This window comes from Palaemon carinicauda, chromosome 14, assembly GCF_036898095.1.
Source record: "Palaemon carinicauda isolate YSFRI2023 chromosome 14, ASM3689809v2, whole genome shotgun sequence".
NCBI lineage: Eukaryota > Metazoa > Arthropoda > Malacostraca > Decapoda > Palaemonidae > Palaemon > Palaemon carinicauda.
The window spans coordinates 46,241,824-46,260,282 of record NC_090738.1 but is presented as its reverse complement, the minus strand read 5'-3'; the positions used below and the strand labels follow the sequence as shown (position 1 = coordinate 46,260,282).

General features: G+C 48.2%; 1 protein-coding gene across 2 annotated transcripts in view; it reads left to right on the top strand.

Annotated features, from left to right (window-relative positions):
• LOC137653567 (small glutamine-rich tetratricopeptide repeat-containing protein alpha-like) overlaps nucleotides 1-18,459 on the top strand; it is a 179,015-nt gene that overhangs the window by 50,816 nt on the left and 109,740 nt on the right. For both annotated transcript variants that reach the window (XM_068387075.1, XM_068387073.1), the window contains exon 2: nucleotides 11,352-11,568. In XM_068387075.1, coding sequence (XP_068243176.1) covers nucleotides 11,352-11,568 — 217 coding nt within the window. The remainder of the gene's footprint in view (nucleotides 1-11,351; nucleotides 11,569-18,459) is intronic.

Genomic DNA, 18,459 nt, shown 5'->3' with positions numbered 1-18,459 from the left:
AAGCAGGGAGGCACTTTTTCGCGACAGCTATCCCATCTTGCAGTAGAGACTCTGAGGTGGACCGAAACCCACTCGATAACACTATCAGCTCGCTTCATTCCTGGCAAGAGGAATGTGCTCGCCGACAGTCTGAGCAGGGCTTCGCAGATAGTGAGTACCGAGTGGTCTTTGGATCCTCAGATAGCCAACAAAGTCCTGACTTTGTGGGGTTCCCCGACTGTGGACTTGTTCGCGACAGCCTTGAACTTCAAGCTGCCCCTGTACTGCTCCCCAGTCCCGGACCCCAAGGCACTCTGGCAAGATGCTTTCCAGCAACGGTGGGACAACATCGACGTGTACGCCTTCCCACCGTTCTGTCTGATGAGAAGGGTGCTCAACAGGACCAGACTATCGGTCAACTGTTCGATGACTGGTAGCTCCGCTATGGCATCACGCGGAATGGTTTCCGGACCTTCTGCAACTCCTGACGGAACTCCCAAGGGAGCCTTCTCCACGACACGAGCTTCTCTGACAACCCCACTCCGGCGTCCCTCACAGGGCCGTAGCCTCGCTTCGGCTTCACGCCTGGAGACTATCCAGCGTCTCCTCGCGGAGAGAGGCTTTTCGCATCAGGTTGCGGAGAGAATGTCTCGGCACCTGCGAAGGTCCTCTGAGGGAGTCTACCAAGCAAAGTGGAGAGTCTTTTGTGGTTGGTGTCGTGGAAGGGGTATCTCTCCACTCGATGCCACTATTCCAGCAATAGCGGACTTACTCGTGTATCTGCGAGAAGAAATGCGCCTTTCTGTCTCGGCAGTGAAAGGCTATCGCTCAGCCTTAAGCTTGGCCTTCAGATTGAAGGGCGTGGATATTTCTTCATCGCTAGAACTCTCTTTACTCATACGTAGCTATGAGCTTACCTGCCCCCAGTCGGAAGTGAGACCCCCTCCTTGGAACGTGGTTCGAGTCCTCAGGTCTCTTAAGAGACCTCCCTTCGAGCCATTACGCCAGGCCTCCGATCGCCACCTGTCTTGGAAGACGGCTTTCCTACTCGCCTTGGCTTCGGCCAAGCGAGTTAGTGAACTTCATGGTCTCTCGTACGACATCGCCCATTCAAGGGGATGGGGGGAGGTAACGTTCAGGTTCGTCCCTGAGTTTGTTGCCAAGACTCGGAATCCTGGAGTGCCGGATCCTCGGTTCGACTCTTTCAGGATCGCGAGTCTCCGTTCTGTAACAAGCGACCCAGACCAGCTGCTACTATGTCCAGTGAGGTGTCTGAGGCACTACTTGAAGAGAACGGCTGCAGTCTGTCCTCATGTGCGAGCTTTGTTTGTGAGCACAGGCAGGATTAAGAGGAGGGTCACCAGGAACACCATCTCAGCTTGGATTCGAAGGGTTATCCACCATGCCCTGAATCCTGACCCTCCTCCGTCACGTCGCCCTCGGGCCCACGATGTCAGGGGTATTGCTACATCCCTGGCCTTCAAGAGAAACTTCTCTGTGACGCAGGTACTTCAAGCTGGGGTCTGGAAGTGTCAAACGACCTTCACAGCCCACTACCTGCAAGACGTGACCCACAGGAGCCTCGATACGTTTTCTTTCGGCCCTGTGGTGGCTGCACAACAGCTGGTCTAACCTCAGGCTCCTTTTGGACAAGTAGCAGTAGGTTGAGGGCGTTGTTACCCGGTCTTAGTCTGCGTGAATGAAAGAGTATGTCTGACCCTTACTTCTTTCTTCATTCTCCCCTCTCTTGGGGAAGCAGCATCCTGGTCCTCGCATAGCTGACCTCGACATCTGCAGGTAACCCATGCTTCTTTGTGCTCCTAGTATTAAGCTTAATACTGTTGCGTCTCCATACCCTGACGAGGTGGTATGGGGAACGTCCTATCCTAGAATTCCTATCTGAAGGTCTCAAGGTCAACTTCATAGGACGAGTCACACTCTCCTCCTCACACTGCTTATGTAGGTCACTCGTTCCTAGCGATGCTAGGAACTTGTGAGGTACAGGGGCTCCCTCTCTCTAGTGATGCTCACTGAGGGATCGAGCCCCCGGGCAAGCCGAAGTCAGTAAGGCTGGGGACTTTCCACCCTTCCTAAGGGGTAAGTCACCCTCTGTAAATAGCGTGGTTTGTACACTATTTCGGTTACGGAACAAATGACAAATTCGAAGATAATTTGTATTTTTCCTAACCATACAAACCTTAGCTATTTACACATATGTGCCCGCCATCCCTGACCCCCAAGTCAAGTCCTACCTCTAAGTGAAGTGAAGCAAGTCACCGGTGTGTGGAGGGGGGAGGGGTAGTAAGCTACCCTTCCCCACCCCCCGCTAACTAGCGCGGGGGTAATTAACCCTCGTTAAAACTATTGGCTCGTCATTTCAGCTGCGCTAAAAGGTAAACCCTCTGTAAATAGCTAAGGTTTGTATGGTTAGGAAAAATACAAATTATCTTCGAATTTGTCATTCTTTTATTCTTAATTAATAATGAACGATATCGTTGTCAATGACCTTCGATGCCAGGATGCCAGAAAACCTAAAATTGAATCGATTCATATGACGCCCATTCAAGGGGATAGGTAGAGGTAATTTTCTGCTTCGTCCCAAAGTTTATTCTCAAGACTCAGAATCCGGGATTAGCAGATCCCTGATTCGTCTCCTTCCAGATTTCAAGTCTCCGCTTTGTAACAGATGACCCTGATCACCTCTTACTCTGCCCAGTGAGGAGTTTGAGGCTTTTCCTCAAGAGAACAGCTGCAGCCCATCCCCGTGTGCCTTCACTTTTCATCAGCACAGGGAGGAACGAGCAGTGTCACCAAGAATACCATCTTTGCTTGGATTCACAGGGTCATAGACCATGCCCTGAATCCAGGCCCTCTTTGTTCACGTGGCACCAGAGCCCACAATGTCAGGGTCGTAGCTATGTCTCTGTCCTTCATAAGAAACTTCTCAGTGACGCAGGCTCTACAGGCTGTGTTCTGGAAATATCAAAATGAAAAGGTATGACTGGCTCTTTTTCTTCATCCTCCCCTCTCTTTGGGAAAATCATCAACCTGGCTTCTCTGCACAAGCTGACCTCAAACCACTGCAGGTAAACCATGCTTCCTAGTGTACCTAGTATTAAGTTAGAACTGATAGAGTCCTCATACTCTGGCAAGTTGGTATTGGGAAAATGTTGGTTACAACAGTTTTTCCTACAAAAGACTCAGAATAAATTTTACCTTGACAGTCGCACTGCTAATATCTCAACACACAGCTTGCGTAGGCTGCATACCTTGAGTAGCAAGTTTTAGCAAGGCGTGGGGCCTTTTTATTTTTGTTACATACCTATTCAAAATAAGGAGCTCCAGGTAGCCAAAAAGCCAGTTTGGCAGGGACGTCCACCCTCTTAATGGGTGAGTCATCCTTAATAAATAGCATAGTGTGAAGCTCCTTGGGGCAGAATTATTATTTTTGAGCTTCAATACAATAATATTATTCTTTCATGGAGTGTTTATTCTTTTGTTTAAATACAGTGTAAATTTAAGTCCCTCAAAAGTGTGTGGTGATGGTAAAATGCCATTTTGTGTAGGTGGCTTTACTAGTGAACTTCGGTGAACAACGATTTTACAAATCTCTGCTACATTTAAGAATTAGTAAACACAAAACTAGTACAAAATTAACTCTCTTGAAATTTGGAGACTGTAACCGTGGACTGGAACTTCTATTTGCTGTGGGTTGTGGAATTCACGAGTTCTCCTTTCAGGCAGGAAGAGAACTCGGTCTTAGGCAGGTGTCATCCAAATGGACATAAAATATTCCCCCTACCTCGTCTCGGGCAGGAGTTACTGTAGTTGTTTATCCACCTCTCGGTTGAAAGGCAAAAGGACATCTCCAACTGGACTTCTCTCCTATTTCTTGCAGCCAACCTAACCGCATTTCTTGAAGTTAGTAAAGGGCCTATCTCGTCGACACTTGGTGTGGAGGCCACGCCCCAAGATGGGGGAGAAGGAAGAATCTTTCACTGTGATTGCTTGTGAGGGAAGAGCCGGTCCTGCTTTCTCGCAGGCGTCTTTTATAGGCCAGTCTAGGTGTGGCAAATTACGTTATGTCATGTGATCTTGTGTTTTATTGCTCCGTGTAGTTAACGAATTGGTGATGTCATATTGCTGGCTTCCGTTGCTTTATCCAAAGCAACGCATGGAAAATAATAATTCCACTGAGTCATGCGCGCAGTTCCTGTGCTGGCAATTTGTTTTGTCTATAAAAACTACGTCAGTGTTTAACTCTCGCAATGCCTTTACACTCCTCTCTCGTTTCTAGTCTCTATTCAATAACTCTTTACGAAATCAACTAATTTTATTTGTCCCTCTTTTGTTTAATTAACGAACAAAACTTATAAAATAGCTAATCATATACACATTAACTTATTCAATGTAAAATTCTCTCCTTACATTACAGTAAGTTTGTATTCCAGTTACGGAACAAATAATAAATTCGGAGAAAATTTGTATCTTTCCTAACAATACAAACCTTTAGCTATTTATACAAACTTGCCTGCCAACTCTATCCCCCTTGAAGTCCTGCCTCCAACCAAAGTGAGCTCAATCATAAGTGTGAGTGGGAGGGGTAGTGAACTACCCCCTCCCCCCGCTAACTAGCGGGATGGGTAGTTAACCCTCTCAAAATTTTAATGGCTTGTCCTTTTAGCTTTGCCAAAAGTAATACCTTTAATAAATATCTAAAGGTTTGTATCGTTATGAAAAATACAATTTTCAATATTTAACTTAGCTGGTGATTATAATAGCTGCAACTCTGTTGCTCGACAGAATACTCTAAGGTAAAATTCGCCAGCGATCGCTACACAGGTTGCGGGTGTGCCCAACAGCGCCATCTGTCGTCCAGATACCCAGTACTCAATGTAAACAAAGAACTCAATTTTCTCTCTGTCGAGCTATCGACAAGACGCTCTTACTCGCTGTTGCTAAACTGGAGTTTTTTCACAACTAATTGGTGAAGTACTTTATTCTAGTTTTGAGCTTTCGCTATGCAGGTGTTTTATCTTCATCTTAAATCTTGAACTCGTTTTGGATAGATTTAATTATGGTGACAAAGAGAGTATGGACTTTCTTTCACTTTTAAAATGGCCGACCCTTCCCTTAGACGGAAGTGTGTTTAGGCTTTTAGTAATTATCTTATCACGTTATAGATTTTCCTCTATATATTTTATATCTCTCCGCCTTTATTAGGCCTCTTCGATTAACTTTCCATTTATTATAAACATATAAAAATAAATTTTAATGTTTTGTTTATATAGACCTTTCCTGAGAGTAGGCGGTCCTAACTTGGAAACCGAAGTTAATCAACGTTGAGCCCTTTATATCGTAATTAGCTTTTAAAGAGCTAAGGATTTAAAACTTTTTAAATGTAATATTTTATGAAAGAATTTCTTTGATAGTCTTCGTACTGTTTTCAAAGATGAACTAACGTTTAGTTTTTTTATGCTACGCAGTTGTTGACGTTCAGGACGTTCAACATGCGCTCTATCGTTACGATAGAGAGAGAGTGTATCACGGTTTCACTTTGCAGTAAGAGTAAATCGATTCTGACGTTTTGTTCATTCTTTCTTAGCTTAAATGTTTTAAATTCTAATTTAAAGGAACTTTTTATTTGAAAAACCTTTCAGTTTTTTCCTTTAGTCAAATAACATGTTTTTTTGACGAAATATAATTGGGCTCTTCTCTTAGGTGCGAAATCAAGAGAGAAAGAGAGAGAGAGATAGAGACGGAGGGAGAGAGAGGAGAGAAAACGTTCCGTTCAAGCGGGTAACGTTGTTCTCGTGTTACTCGCGTCCCTAGTCGCTGTACGGGGAGGAAGGATAAAACGTTTTTAGGTTTTTATTCTCGTCCCCAGGCTATGTGCGGTGAGAGATTGAAAACGTAGTTATATGAACTAGTGTTTAGTCTCTTTCCCAGCCACTGATTTTTTTATCTTAAAATATGTTTTCTGTTTTTTGCTGGTATTAATGAGCTTGCATTATACGACTGATTTCGCAATAACTACCTTTTAATGAAGGGTAGAATTGCGTGTTTCAGGTAGAAATAAGTGCAAAACAGAAAATCGAAGTGATAAAGTGATATGCGCAAAGTGTTACAGTGTTGCGTCCGAGGCGCAAAGTGTTACAGTGTTGCGTCCGAGGGTTCGTCTGTTCGTGCCTGTCGTTCACCTAGTCCGGGACCTCTTACATGCTCCCAAGCCCAGGGGAGAAGTAATGTCAAACGACTTATGGGTTCGAGAGGCCTTGACCAACGAACAGACGTTTTTCCCTCTATGGTATCGGGTGTATCTTACCAAGATCTCCCCTACCATAAGACGAGAGAGATGTTGTTTCTCCTCGTCATCCGAAGGCTTTTCGCATAAGAAACCTGTCACAAGGTTTCGAAGCCCTTAAACGAAAGTCAGTCCTTTCAGGACAGGTCCAGCATCCTGGTTACAACCATTAGGACAGCTCTGACCCTATGCAGTCATCGGATAACTGCTCGCCGCCTAACAAAAGCGTAACACAGACTCCGAGAGTCTTTTTTTGTTGGCAAAGTGTTGCGGTCACAGACGTTACCCTCGTCTCTTACCACAACCATTTCCGTTGATCCTTAATGGGTTGTATGGCAAGACATGCAGTATATGCTTGCCTCCCTTATGGAAGACTATTCTACCGATTAGTCCGTTGAGTCTAGCCGTTTATCTCATCGATATCCTGGCTTTCAGCCAACCTAACGTTCCTTTGTGCTTACTGTTGACGTTGGCGTAGCTTAGTCACGTCAGTCAGGTTGTTTAGAACCACACTCGATGCGGTCTCGTGTGGTTTTTCAGCCGCATTTGGACGTTAGGCCACTTGCTGATGCTCCTGTTGACGTTCAAGACGTTCACTAACAATCGGAGTTGACTTGTTTTGACGCTGTGCGTCAACCTCCGCATTCTAGAGTTGTTTTGACTGCTCAGTCTAGGCAGTCAAAGCAGTCTCGAGTGGACGCTGTGCGTCCTCACGCACCTGTTGTGGTTGACAGTTCAGTTGTTGACAGTTCACAGACTGTCAAGCAGTTACATGACGTTGCGTTCTGGTCCGCTACTAATGCACCAGTGAGTGTGGACTCTGCTTGTAAAGCATTGCCACCACGGTAGGTCTCTCCCTTGCTTGAGACTCAGCTTTTATCGGACAAGGTTCCTGTAGATGAGGGAGTTGCTGTTCTCCCTCCTACTGATATTCCCTTGAGGACTCTGTCAGATGGAGAGGAGCCTAAAGCTGCTTAGCCTCCTATGGACTTTAATTAAATCATGATGATTTTTTTTTAAGGATCTTTGTCCGGATCTTTTTGTAACTGCTGCTCCTCGTTCGCCTAAACGTCAGAGCTTACACTAGGCCTAGTTACTTCGAAGCCGTTGTTTTTAAGCTAGTGCTCTCTCGCTCTCCTAGAGAGCGTTACGTTGGCTAGGCGACTGGTTTTTCACCAGGAGGAGTTTGGGGGATACAGCCTTTGCTTTCCCTTCTTTTAAACTGGTTTATAGAGCGAGAGTCTGATATGACACGAGAGAAGTTCTCGGCTTGGGAGTTCATGCCTCTGCCCAGATAGACTTCTCAATTCTCGTAGACTCTCCCTGGCGCCTAGCCAGGAGACGCTCCAAGTTGTTTACAGGTCAACTTCACAGCTGTTTTCGAGCCTTTGAAGTTTTGCTGTACAATTATGTCACGCATAACAAGGCTTTCAGGGATGGTAAACGGTACCGCCTCAGTCGCTAACCCCGTCTGTTGCCACACCTGCTCCCGTAGACCCTAAATGGGCTTTGCTGCAAGACATGCAGTCCAAGCTTGCGTCCTTGATAGAGGACTTTAATGCGGAGAAGGTTGCTACCGAACCTTCTGGCCAACAACCTTCCAACCGGTCGGTTGTGCGCCCTGTTGACGCTGAGGTAACCTACTCGCGTCTGCCACTTGAGGTGGTTCCTCCACCGATGCGACCCAGTGTGGGTTGCCAGCCGCACGTTGACGTTAAGCGACGCTCGGAGGTGGTTGTTGACGTTCAGGACGTTCAACAACCAGCAGAGGTGACTTGTTTTGACGCAGTGGTCAACCTCAGCAACCCGGTAGGGTGTTGACTGCACAACCCAGACGGTCTAGACAGTCTCGGGTTGACGCTGTGCTTCCTCGCGCACCCATGGTTGTTGACAGTTCACAGACTGTGCAGCAGTTCCATGATATTGCGTCCGGCTCCGTCACGCATCCACCAGTGCGACCGGACTCAGCGAGCCAGACGTTGCCCACTCCGTTGCCGTTTCCTCATCAGTTTTCGGATGAGGAACCCTCTGACGAGGACGTTGCTGAACAACAAGACGATCAGCCCCCAGAATAGATCAAGCCCTGCTATCCATCCAGAAAATGCTGAAGAAGGAACGCTGCTCAGTCAGGCTGTGGATGAGTCTGGTAGGGACGCTGTCATCCGTGGAACAATTTGTGTCACTAGTAAGACTACACCTCCGTCCTCTTCAATACCATCTAGCTTTTCACTGGAAAAAGGACAAGACGCTAGAAGCGGTCTCGATCCCGGTTTCCGAAAAGATAAAGTCTTGTCTGACTTGGTGAAAGGACAATATCAACCTAAGAGAGGGTCTTCCCCTGGCTGTTCAGACTCCCAACCACGTTCTCTTCTCGGACACATCGGACGTAGGCTGGGGTGCGACATTAGACGGTCGGGAATGCTCGGGAATTTGGAACTCGAGTCAAAGGACAATGCATATCAACTGCAAGGAGCTACTGGCAGTACATCTGGCCTTGAAAAGCTTCAGGTCTCTCCTTCAAGGCAAAGTGGTGGAGGTGAACTCGGACAACACCACGGCTTTGGCGTACATCTCCAAGCAAGGAGGGACCTACTCTCTGACGTTGTACGAGATCGCAAGGGACCTCCTCACCTGGTCAAAAGGTCTAAACATATCACTAGTAACGAGGTTCATCCAAGGCAACTTGAATGTCATGGCAGATTGTCTCAGTCGGAAGGGACAAATAATTCCAACAGAATGGACCCTCCACAAGGATGTATGCAAGAGACTTTGGGCCACCTGGGGCCAGCCAACCATAGATCTCTTCGCAACCTCGATGACCAAGAGGCTCCCAATATTTTGCTCACCAATCCCGGACCCAGCAGCAGTTCATATAGATGCCTTTCTCCTAGATTGGTCACATCTAGATCTATATGCATTCCCTCCGTTCAAGATTGTCAACAAGGTACTGCAGAAGTTCGCCTATCACGAAGGGACAAGGTTGACGCTAGTTGCTCCCCTCTGGCCCGCGAGAGAATGGTTCACCGAGGTACTTCGATGGCTAGTAGACGTTCCCAGAACACTTCACCCTTCCCCTAAGGGTGGACCTTCTACGTCAGCCACACGTAAAGAAGGTACACCAAGGCCTCCACGCTCTTCGTCTGACTGCCTTCAGACTATCGAAAGACTCTCGAGAGCTAGAGGCTTTTCGAAGGAGGCAGCCAGAGCGATTGCTAGAGCAAGGAGAACATCCACCCTTAGAGTCTACCAATCGAAGTGGGAAATCTTCCGAAACTGGTGCAAGTCAGTATCCGTATCCTCGACCAGTACCTCTGTAACTCAAATAGCTGACTTCCTCTTATATCTGAGGAAAGAACGATCTCTTTCAGCTCCCACTATCAAGGGTTACAGAAGCATGTTGGCATCAGTCTTCCGTCACAGAGGCTTAGATCTTTCCAACAATAAAGATCTACAGGACCTCCTTAAGTCTTTTGAGACCACGAAGGAGCGTCGTTTGGTTACACCTGGTTGGAATTTAGACGTGGTACTAAGATTCCTTATGTCAGACAGGTTCGAACTGCTACAATCAGCCTCCCTGAAAGATCTCACCTTAAAGACTCTTTTCCTGGTATGCTTAGCCACAGCTAAAAGAGTCAGTGAGATTCATGCCTTCAGCAAGAACATCGGATTCTCATCTGAAACGGCTACATGTTCTCTACAACTTGGTTTTCCAGCCAAAAACGAGCTGCCTTCTCGACCTTGGCCAAAATCGTTCGATATTCCAAGCTTATCAAATATGGTTGGAAATGAACTAGAAAGAGTCTTATGCCCTGTAAGAGCTCTTAAGTTCTATTTAAAACGAACTAAACCTTTACGAGGCCCGTCTGAAGCTTTATGGTGTTCAGTTAAGAAACCATCTTTGCCTATGTCAAAGAATGCTTTATCCTATTTTATCAGACTGTTAATACGAGAAGCTCATTCCCATCTGAGTGAGGAAGACCAAGCTTTGCTGAAGGTAAGGACACACGAAGTTAGAGCTGTCGCAACTTCCGTGGCCTTTAAACAAAATAGATCTCTGCGAAGTATAATGGACGCAACCTATTGGAGAAGCAAGTCAGTGTTCGCGTCTTTTTATCTTAAGGATGTCCAGTCTCTTTACGAGGACTGCTACACTCTGGGACCATTCGTAGCAGCGAGTGCAGTAGTGGGTGAGGGCTCAACCACTACAATTCCCTAATTCCATAACCTTTTTAATCTTTCTCTTGAAATGTTTTTATTGTTGTTTTTGGGTTGTCCGGAAGGCTAAGAAGCCTTTCGCATCCTGGTTGATTTGGCGGGTGGTCAAAGTCATTTCTTGAGAAGCGCCTAGATTAGAGGTTTTGATGAGGTCCTGTTGTATGGGTTGCAACCCTTGATACTTCAGATCCTAGGGGTCGATCAGCATCCTGAGAGGATCGCGAGGCTCCGTAAGGAAGACGTACTTAAAAAGGCAGAGTAATTGTTCAAGTCGACTTCCTTACCAGGTACCTATTTATTTTGTTTTTGTTATTTTGATAACTTCTAAAATGAAATAAAAATTCTTAGCTCATAATAATGTAAACATATAGTGCTGGTCTCTACCCACCCCCCTGGGTGTGAATCAGCTATTATAATCACCGGCTAAGTTAAATATTGAAAAATGTTATTTTGATAATAAAATAAATTTTTGAATATACTTACCCGGTGATTATAAATTAAAGGACCCTCCCTTCCTCCCCAATAGAGACGCAGTGGAACGAGGAGAAAATTGAGTTCTTTGTTTACATTGAGTACTGGGTATCTGGACGACAGATGGCGCTGTTGGGCACACCTGCAACCTGTGTAGCGATCGCTGGCGAATTTTACCTTAGAGTTTTCATTCGAGCAACAGAGTTGCAGCTATTATAATCACCGGGTAAGTATATTCAAAAATTTATTTTATTATCAAAATAACATATTATCTTCGAATTTATCATAATGTATATGAATATTTTGATTTTTTTTTTTTAATTAGACCTTGTACTGTATTATTTTGTTACTTTATTAAGCTTTCCTTATTTTTTTTTTCCAGGGAGGTGGTGAAGAGATTAGTATACTCTATGTTACAGTTCTTGCAGTCTCAGCTAGAAAGAGGTGCTGTCGAGAATGGATTAACAGAAGAAGGTGTAGAAAGTGTGGAAGTTGCCTTACAGTGCCTAGAGACTGCTTACGGTGTTTCTTTAGCTCAAAGTGAATTGGCGCTCCCCAAATCTCTATATCAGATGTTTGCTGAAGCTTGTAAAGCATCAGTAAGTTTATAAGTAATCCCAAGTTTTTTCAGTTTATTCTTTTCATTAAGCTTATTAACTGCTAAATGTCATGTCTATACCCATGCTTTTTGTATAGTATATGGAAAGTGCTCTTGTTACAATTGTAAGATTTTATTCTTGCAATCTGCAGTTATTTTTCTTTTTGCTTTAGTATTCATGTGCTGTTTTTCTTTTATTACTCCTGGCCTCTTTCCAAACTTTTCTTCAGAATTTTGCAGTACATTCTCATTAAGAAAGAATAGTCCCCTATGCAAGTACACTGTCTCACAGCTCTTGGTATTTTTTCTATGTGCAGCAGTAGAATTAACCCTGTAGGTCTTTTGACAAGGGTGATCAAAAATTAAAGTACTGTATGTTGGTAAACTATAAAATTTTAAAGTAATTTTTATTTGTTCCTTAACTGCAATACAAACAAAAGCTATTTATAGGGGCATTACTTTCGGCGAAGCTGAAAGAACGAGCCATTAGAATTTAACGACGGTTAACTACCCCTCCCGCTAGTTAGCGGGGGTTACCCACACAACTGTGATTGTGCTTCACTTTGCTTTTGGCTGTGATGAGGGCGGTTGTTACCGCTCTTCCTCCTTGCCTATTTTGGACTGCCATTAATCTTTATCTTTTTATTTTTTTTTATTTTTTTTTTTTTTGTATATACAGTACTGTATTTATGAAAACATTCTTAATGTTTTTATATTCCTGTTGTGAGTTTTCTTTACAGTGTATGTGCTGTGTATGTGACAGCGTAGTACAGCAGTTTCTCTAGGACGGAGAATCTTCCCTTCCGACCTTTTTCCCTTTGACTTTGGTCATCCCGTTGGCTGATGGCCTTCCGTGTAATCCTCCTCCGCTACAGGGGAATCGTCATTGTTTGGATACTCCTCCGTTTGGCTGTTATCGTCACCTTTCCATCTACGTTTTCTTAGAAGGATTCTGCTGGGGGAAGGGAGTGCGGCCCTTTCGGAGCTTGACTTCAGTCTTGCTCTTTCTGAAGGTCATCGCCGCTCACTTGTGGTTGGCCGGCAGAATACTCCTCGGGAGTAACACCTTTCCCGTTCACGGGTTACGTTGCTCTTCAGAATGGTTTTCTTCGTTAATTAAGTAAAATTATAATGTTGTTATTTAACTTTTCAGCTTCGTCTCCAGGGGGAACCCTCTTCCCCCTGGAGGGTTGAATGGTTCTCCTTAGTTAATTTTCTCAGCTGAATATATTAATTGTAATTCTTGTTTGTTCCGTAACTGAAATATAAACCGCGGTATTTACATGGGGTAATTACTTCGATGAGGCTGAATGACGAGCCATTAGAATTTTAACGAGGGTTTACTACCCCACCGCTAGTTAGCAGGGGATAGGGAGGGGTAGCTTGCTACCCCCCCCCCTTCCTCACACACACTAGTGAGTGCTTCATTTACTTTTGGCTCGGGCGGAGAACAGACCTATCTGCTCTCTCCCTCGCTTTGACTGTCATTAATCCATTTTGCTTTTTCTTCCTCACAGTGTGTTTGAAGTTGGCCTCTACTGAATATGCGTACGTGCCCCGGACTTCCTGGCCTCCCTTGTGGGAGTTTTATGTTGGCGGTCGACACCGATCCCCGCACCTTGTGTCCTCATTGTAGGGGCCAACGGTGTGATAGCGGTAATGTATGTGTTGAATGTAGGGAGTGGTCTACCTCCCAGTGGGAGAGGTTTGCCCCACGCCGGAAGAAAAAGTCTAAAAGGGATATTTCTCCTTCAGAGGCTTCTTTGAAGAGAGAAAATTCCAAGACTTCTTCTTCCGTAGCCCTTTCCTCCTCAGAAGCTCCCCCTCGAGCGGTCTCTTCCGAGAGGCCGGCGAGTGGTAGCGTTGACCGTATTGCTGTTGACCGATCCCGGGGTGCGGGAGAGGTAGTTTCTTCCCATAGCGAGGCAGCTGCCCCTCCTCCCCCGGAGGAGGATTTAAATATTAATTTGTCTGTAAATAACAATGATTTATTACAGCATTGGGCTTCCTTGGGGCTGCAGGATTCACCCTCTAGGGAAGCCCTGTTTGACATGATCAAACTAGGTGTAGCTGTCAAACAATCGCTAACTACAGCAGGGATAGATCCTCTGTCTGTCGTTGACGTTGTTGTGACGGAGGCATCTGGTGGGTCTAGTCGAACCCCTGTTCCTGTTGCTGAGGTAGCTGAAGGCTTAGTTTCCCCCTCCGAACATCTTTCAAGGGAGGAACTAAGTCCTACGGTCTCTCCTGCCGGTGATTCTCCCCCTGGGGGGAGTTCCCTTACAGAGACTCCTCTTCGGAACCCCTACGATGGTCAGCTCGCTGACCCCACGGCCCCTCGTGGGCGTATAAGGCGGAAGGCACGTCCTCCCCTTCGCCGCAGAGGTCTTCCTTCTCCTCTCAAGGGCGTTAGGAGGCGCCTCTTCGGCTCGTCGTCCCCACAGTCCTCTGCGGAGGAGACGACTCGCCAGTTACCCCCTTAGACCTCTCTGGAGATTGTTCGCGATCCCCTTAGGAGGAAGGTCGTCCTTCGGGACCCTGTGACCAGTCTCCCTCCAGACCTGCTGACCTGCCGTCACCCTTTGAGGATGCTGATGCGCTTTACACGCCACCTAAACCTGCCATTGCGCAGGCACCGGTTCCTTCGGGGCATAAGGGACTTGAGCGCAAATCTGCGCCTCATACCCTTAAGCGCCAGGTTAAACCTACACGCCCTCATGCTGCTGCTGCCGTTCTAGACTTAGCGCCACAGCGCTCACCTGTGCGCGTGCGCGCTCCTGTTCCTGTTACGCGCCAGGGTTCCCCTGCGCGCCCACCAGCAGTTCCTGATCTAGCGCGCCAGCGCTCACTTGCGCACACACACCCACCTGCGCCCCAGCGTCCACCGGTTCCTGTCACGTCGCGCGGAGTTCAAGAGGCTCCTAGGTTAGCGCACAGGCACTCACAGGTACACTCGCAGTGCCCTTCTGGAGTTAGGCGCGAGGCACGCCCATCGCGTGCAGTTCCTGATACAGCGCACACGCGCTCGCCAACGTGCTTCTACATCTCAGCGCGCAGTCCAGGAGGTGCCTAAGTTAGCGCACGGGAGCTCACAGGTACCCCTGGACTCTCCTTCCAGACTGCTCAATCCTGTACGCGCTCCTCCAGTTGTGCTAGGTTCCAGTTGCTCTCGAGGCGCCCCATGCAACTCAACAGCGCACAGGTTCGATCGCGCGCCCATCACAGCAGCGCACACCTGCGCGCCCACGATCCCCTGCGCGCCCAGCGCTCCCACAGTCTCCTCAGGTTAACATACCTGCTCAGACGGCTCAGCGCTCACCTGCGCGCCAACGTGCAGACCCACCCTCGCGCTATCACGAGGCTGCGCACTCGCGCCCTCGCCCAGTACTTCCAGATACGCGCCCACGCGCTACTGCTCACTCGCGCCGGCAGTACCGCATCAGGTTACTGCGCGCCCTCGTATCCAGCCTTCAACCCCTCCTCACGATCCAGCTCCTCCTCTCCACACGCCCTCGCCATCTTCTACGCTCGCCCGCGCCATCTCCTGCCCGCACGCGCCCGCGCGAGCGGAAAAATCCTGTGGCACACGATCCTTTCGCACGCGACCCAGGACAGGGCTCATCGCGCAACCTCCAGCGCGATCGTCGTCAGGCTGACAGGTCGTCATATCATTCCCCTCCCCGCAAGCGCAGAACAGCTCACTCGCCGGAGGAGGGGCGGTTCCCGGACAGGTCTAAGAACTCTCTCATTTCAGCTTCTCTTCAGGCGAACCCTCGTTTGTCGACTCCTCCAAGGGATCGAACGATCCCCTTCCCTCCAGAGGGAGTGTCTGACAGCGTGACTGTCAGCCAGCAGCCCTGGTTCGGGACCCTGGTCAGAGCTCTTATGCAGGCTATGAAGCCTGTGCTATCTGACTTGGGTCACAAATCAGTGGCTGCTTCCCCTCTGAAGAGGAAGAGAGGAGTCCCCTCCGTGGAGACACCTCCGAGGGCTATCCTGTCTCCTCGCAAATCCTTGCGCAAGGCTCCTTCTCCCTCCCCTGCGGATGAGGATTACCCATCCTCAGGAGAGTCAGACAAGCCGGACTTTTCCCCCATCGCACCAATGGGGGAAAGCCTCTCCCTGAGAAGTCTTCTCGATCAGGGGTGGAAAAGAGCCTGCAACCATCGTTACTCGAATCCTGTATCCCTCCCAGGAGGGAACCGAAGGACTCTTAAGACGATTCCAAGTCGTCGGCAAGGATCAGACAGGAGCCAGCTAGACCTTCGGAGGATGTCCACGAGTCCCCCCAGGAAGAACCACTGGGGACAGGAGACTTTGCTGCCAGTCCTTCAGGAGGAGAGCACCAAGAGTCAGAACACGCGTTCTGGCAAGTTCTGACCCTCAAAAGGAACCTCAACGGGATTCCAGACCCAGAGATTCCTCCTCGTGAGGGTAAGGACACGTTTTTGGACCGAGTCTACGGCACCCAGAAACCCTCTAGGGCCAGTGCAGCTTTGCCCTGGTCACAAGGGATGAAGAGTGCCAGAGACAAGGTGTAGATCCAGCGCCAGTAACAAGCTCCTCCCTCCTCCTCGAGTCCATCAGAGGAGGTATTTTGAGATCCTTGAGGAGACTTGTTTGGGTCTTCCAGTTCACCACTCCGTGGAAGAATTCACCGGGGGAGTCCCTCTAGAGAGACTCTCCAACCGGCACTTGTTCTATTCAGCTACTTAGATCCTAAGCCAGGAGAAGGTGGTGAAGTGTGCCATGCAGGCAACTTCGTGGCTTGACATCTGGCTGGGGTCTCTGGGCATCATGGTGCGGTCTGAGGACCTGTCCAAAGAAAGCACCAGGAAGGCATTGGAGACATTCTTGCTCTCAGGCACGCGTACCATCGAGTTTCTGGCCCACCAAGTCTCGAGCTTGTGGGCCAATACGATTCTCAAACAACGGGACGCAGTGGCTGAGAGATTCCACCAGAAGGTTCCCAGTTCGGATGTTAGCAGGCTCAGACACACTTCCGTGCTCGGTAAGAGTTTGTTTGAGCCTAAGGATGTGGAGCTAACCGCTGAGAGGTGGAGGAAGTCCAACCAGGATTCCCTCATCCATAGGGCCCTGACATCGAGGCCCTACAAAACTCCAGCAGCCCAACAGCCCCGTCCAGCTAAGGACACAAAGAAGAGGACAGCAGCAAAGCCGAAGGTGTCTAAGCCCTTTCCTGCCAAGAGCAGAAGGAGCAAAAAGTTCTCCAGGGGAGGTAAGAACCCTAGAGGAAACGGCCGAAGCCATAGATGCTAGGATTGGCAGTCCCCCTGCATGTCCACCAGTGGGGGGATGCCTACAAAGTTGCGCGGCAAGGTGGCAGCAACAAGACCAGAATATCGGTCAATCTATCAATGACCCTGATAGCTCCTCTATGGCATCACGCAGAATGGTTCCCGGACCTTCTGCAACTCCTCACAGAGGTTCCGAGAGAACTCCCTCCACGTCACGAGCTACTCTAACAACCACACGCCAACATCTTCCACAAAGCCGTAGCTTCGCTTCAACTTCACGCCTGGAGACTATCCAGCATCTCCTCACAGAGAGGATTTTCGCAACAAGTTGCGAACAGGATGTCTGGACACCTGTGTAAGTCATCCGCAGGGGTCTACCAGGCGAAGTGGCGAGTCTTCTGTGGTTGGTGTCGTGGAAGGGGTATCTCTCCACTCGATGCCACTATTCCAGCAATAGCGGAGTTCCTCGTGTATTTGCGGGAGGAAATGCGCCTTTCAGTCTCGGCAGTGAAAGACTATCGCTCAGCCTTAAGTCTTGCCTTCAGGCTTAAAGAAGTGGACATTTCTTCCTCGCTGGAACTTTCCCTTCTCATACTAAGTTATGAACTTACCTGCCCTCAGTCAGAATTGAGACCTCCTCCATGGAACGTGGTTTGAGTTCTCAGGTCTCCGAAGAGACCTCCCTACGAACCATTACGCCAGGCTTCAGATCGCCACCTTACTTGGAAGACGGTGTTCCTGCTAGCGTTGGCCTCGGCCAAGCGAGTCAGTGAATTGCATGGTCTCTCGTACGACATCGCCCATTCAAGGGGATGGGGGGAGGTAACGTTTAGATTCGTCCCTGAGTTTGTTGCCAAGACTCAGAATCCGGGAGTGCCGGACCCTAGGTTCGACTCTTTCCAGGTTTCGAGTCTGAGTCTTCGTTCTGTAACAGATGACCCAGACCATCTCCTACTGTGCCCAGTGAGGAGTCTGAGGTTGTATCTTAAAAGAACAGCTGCAGTTCGTCCCCAGGTGCAAGCCTTGTTCGTGAGCACTGGGAAAGCGAAGAGGAGGGTCACCAGGAATACCATCTCGGCCTGGATTCGCAAGGTAATACACCTGGCCTTGAATCCTGACCCTTCTCCGTCACGTCACCCTAGAGCGCATGATGTCAAGGGCATAGCTACATCCCTGGCCTTCAAGAAAAATTATTCAGTGACGCAGGTCCTGCAAGCTGGTGTTTGGAAGCGTCAGACCACCTTCACGGCCCACTACCTGCAAGACGTGACACACAGGAGGCTCGATACATTCTCTATCTGCCCTGTGGTGGCTGCACAACAGCTGGTTTAACCTCAGGCTCCTTAATGGACAAGTAGCAGAAGGTTGAGGGCATTGTTACCCGGTTTTAGTCTGCGTGAAGGAAAAGATCTGTCTGGCCCTTATTCTTTTCTTCATCCTCTCCTCCCTTGGAGAAAGCAGCATCCTGGGTTCTCTGCACAGCTGACCTCAAACCACTGCAGGTAAACCATGCTCCCTTGTGTTCCTAGTATTAAGTGTAATACTGTCATGTCCCCATACCCTGACGAGGTGGTATTGGGAGAGTCCTAGCCTAGATTTCCATCTGAAGAACTCCAGGTCAACTTCCTAGATCG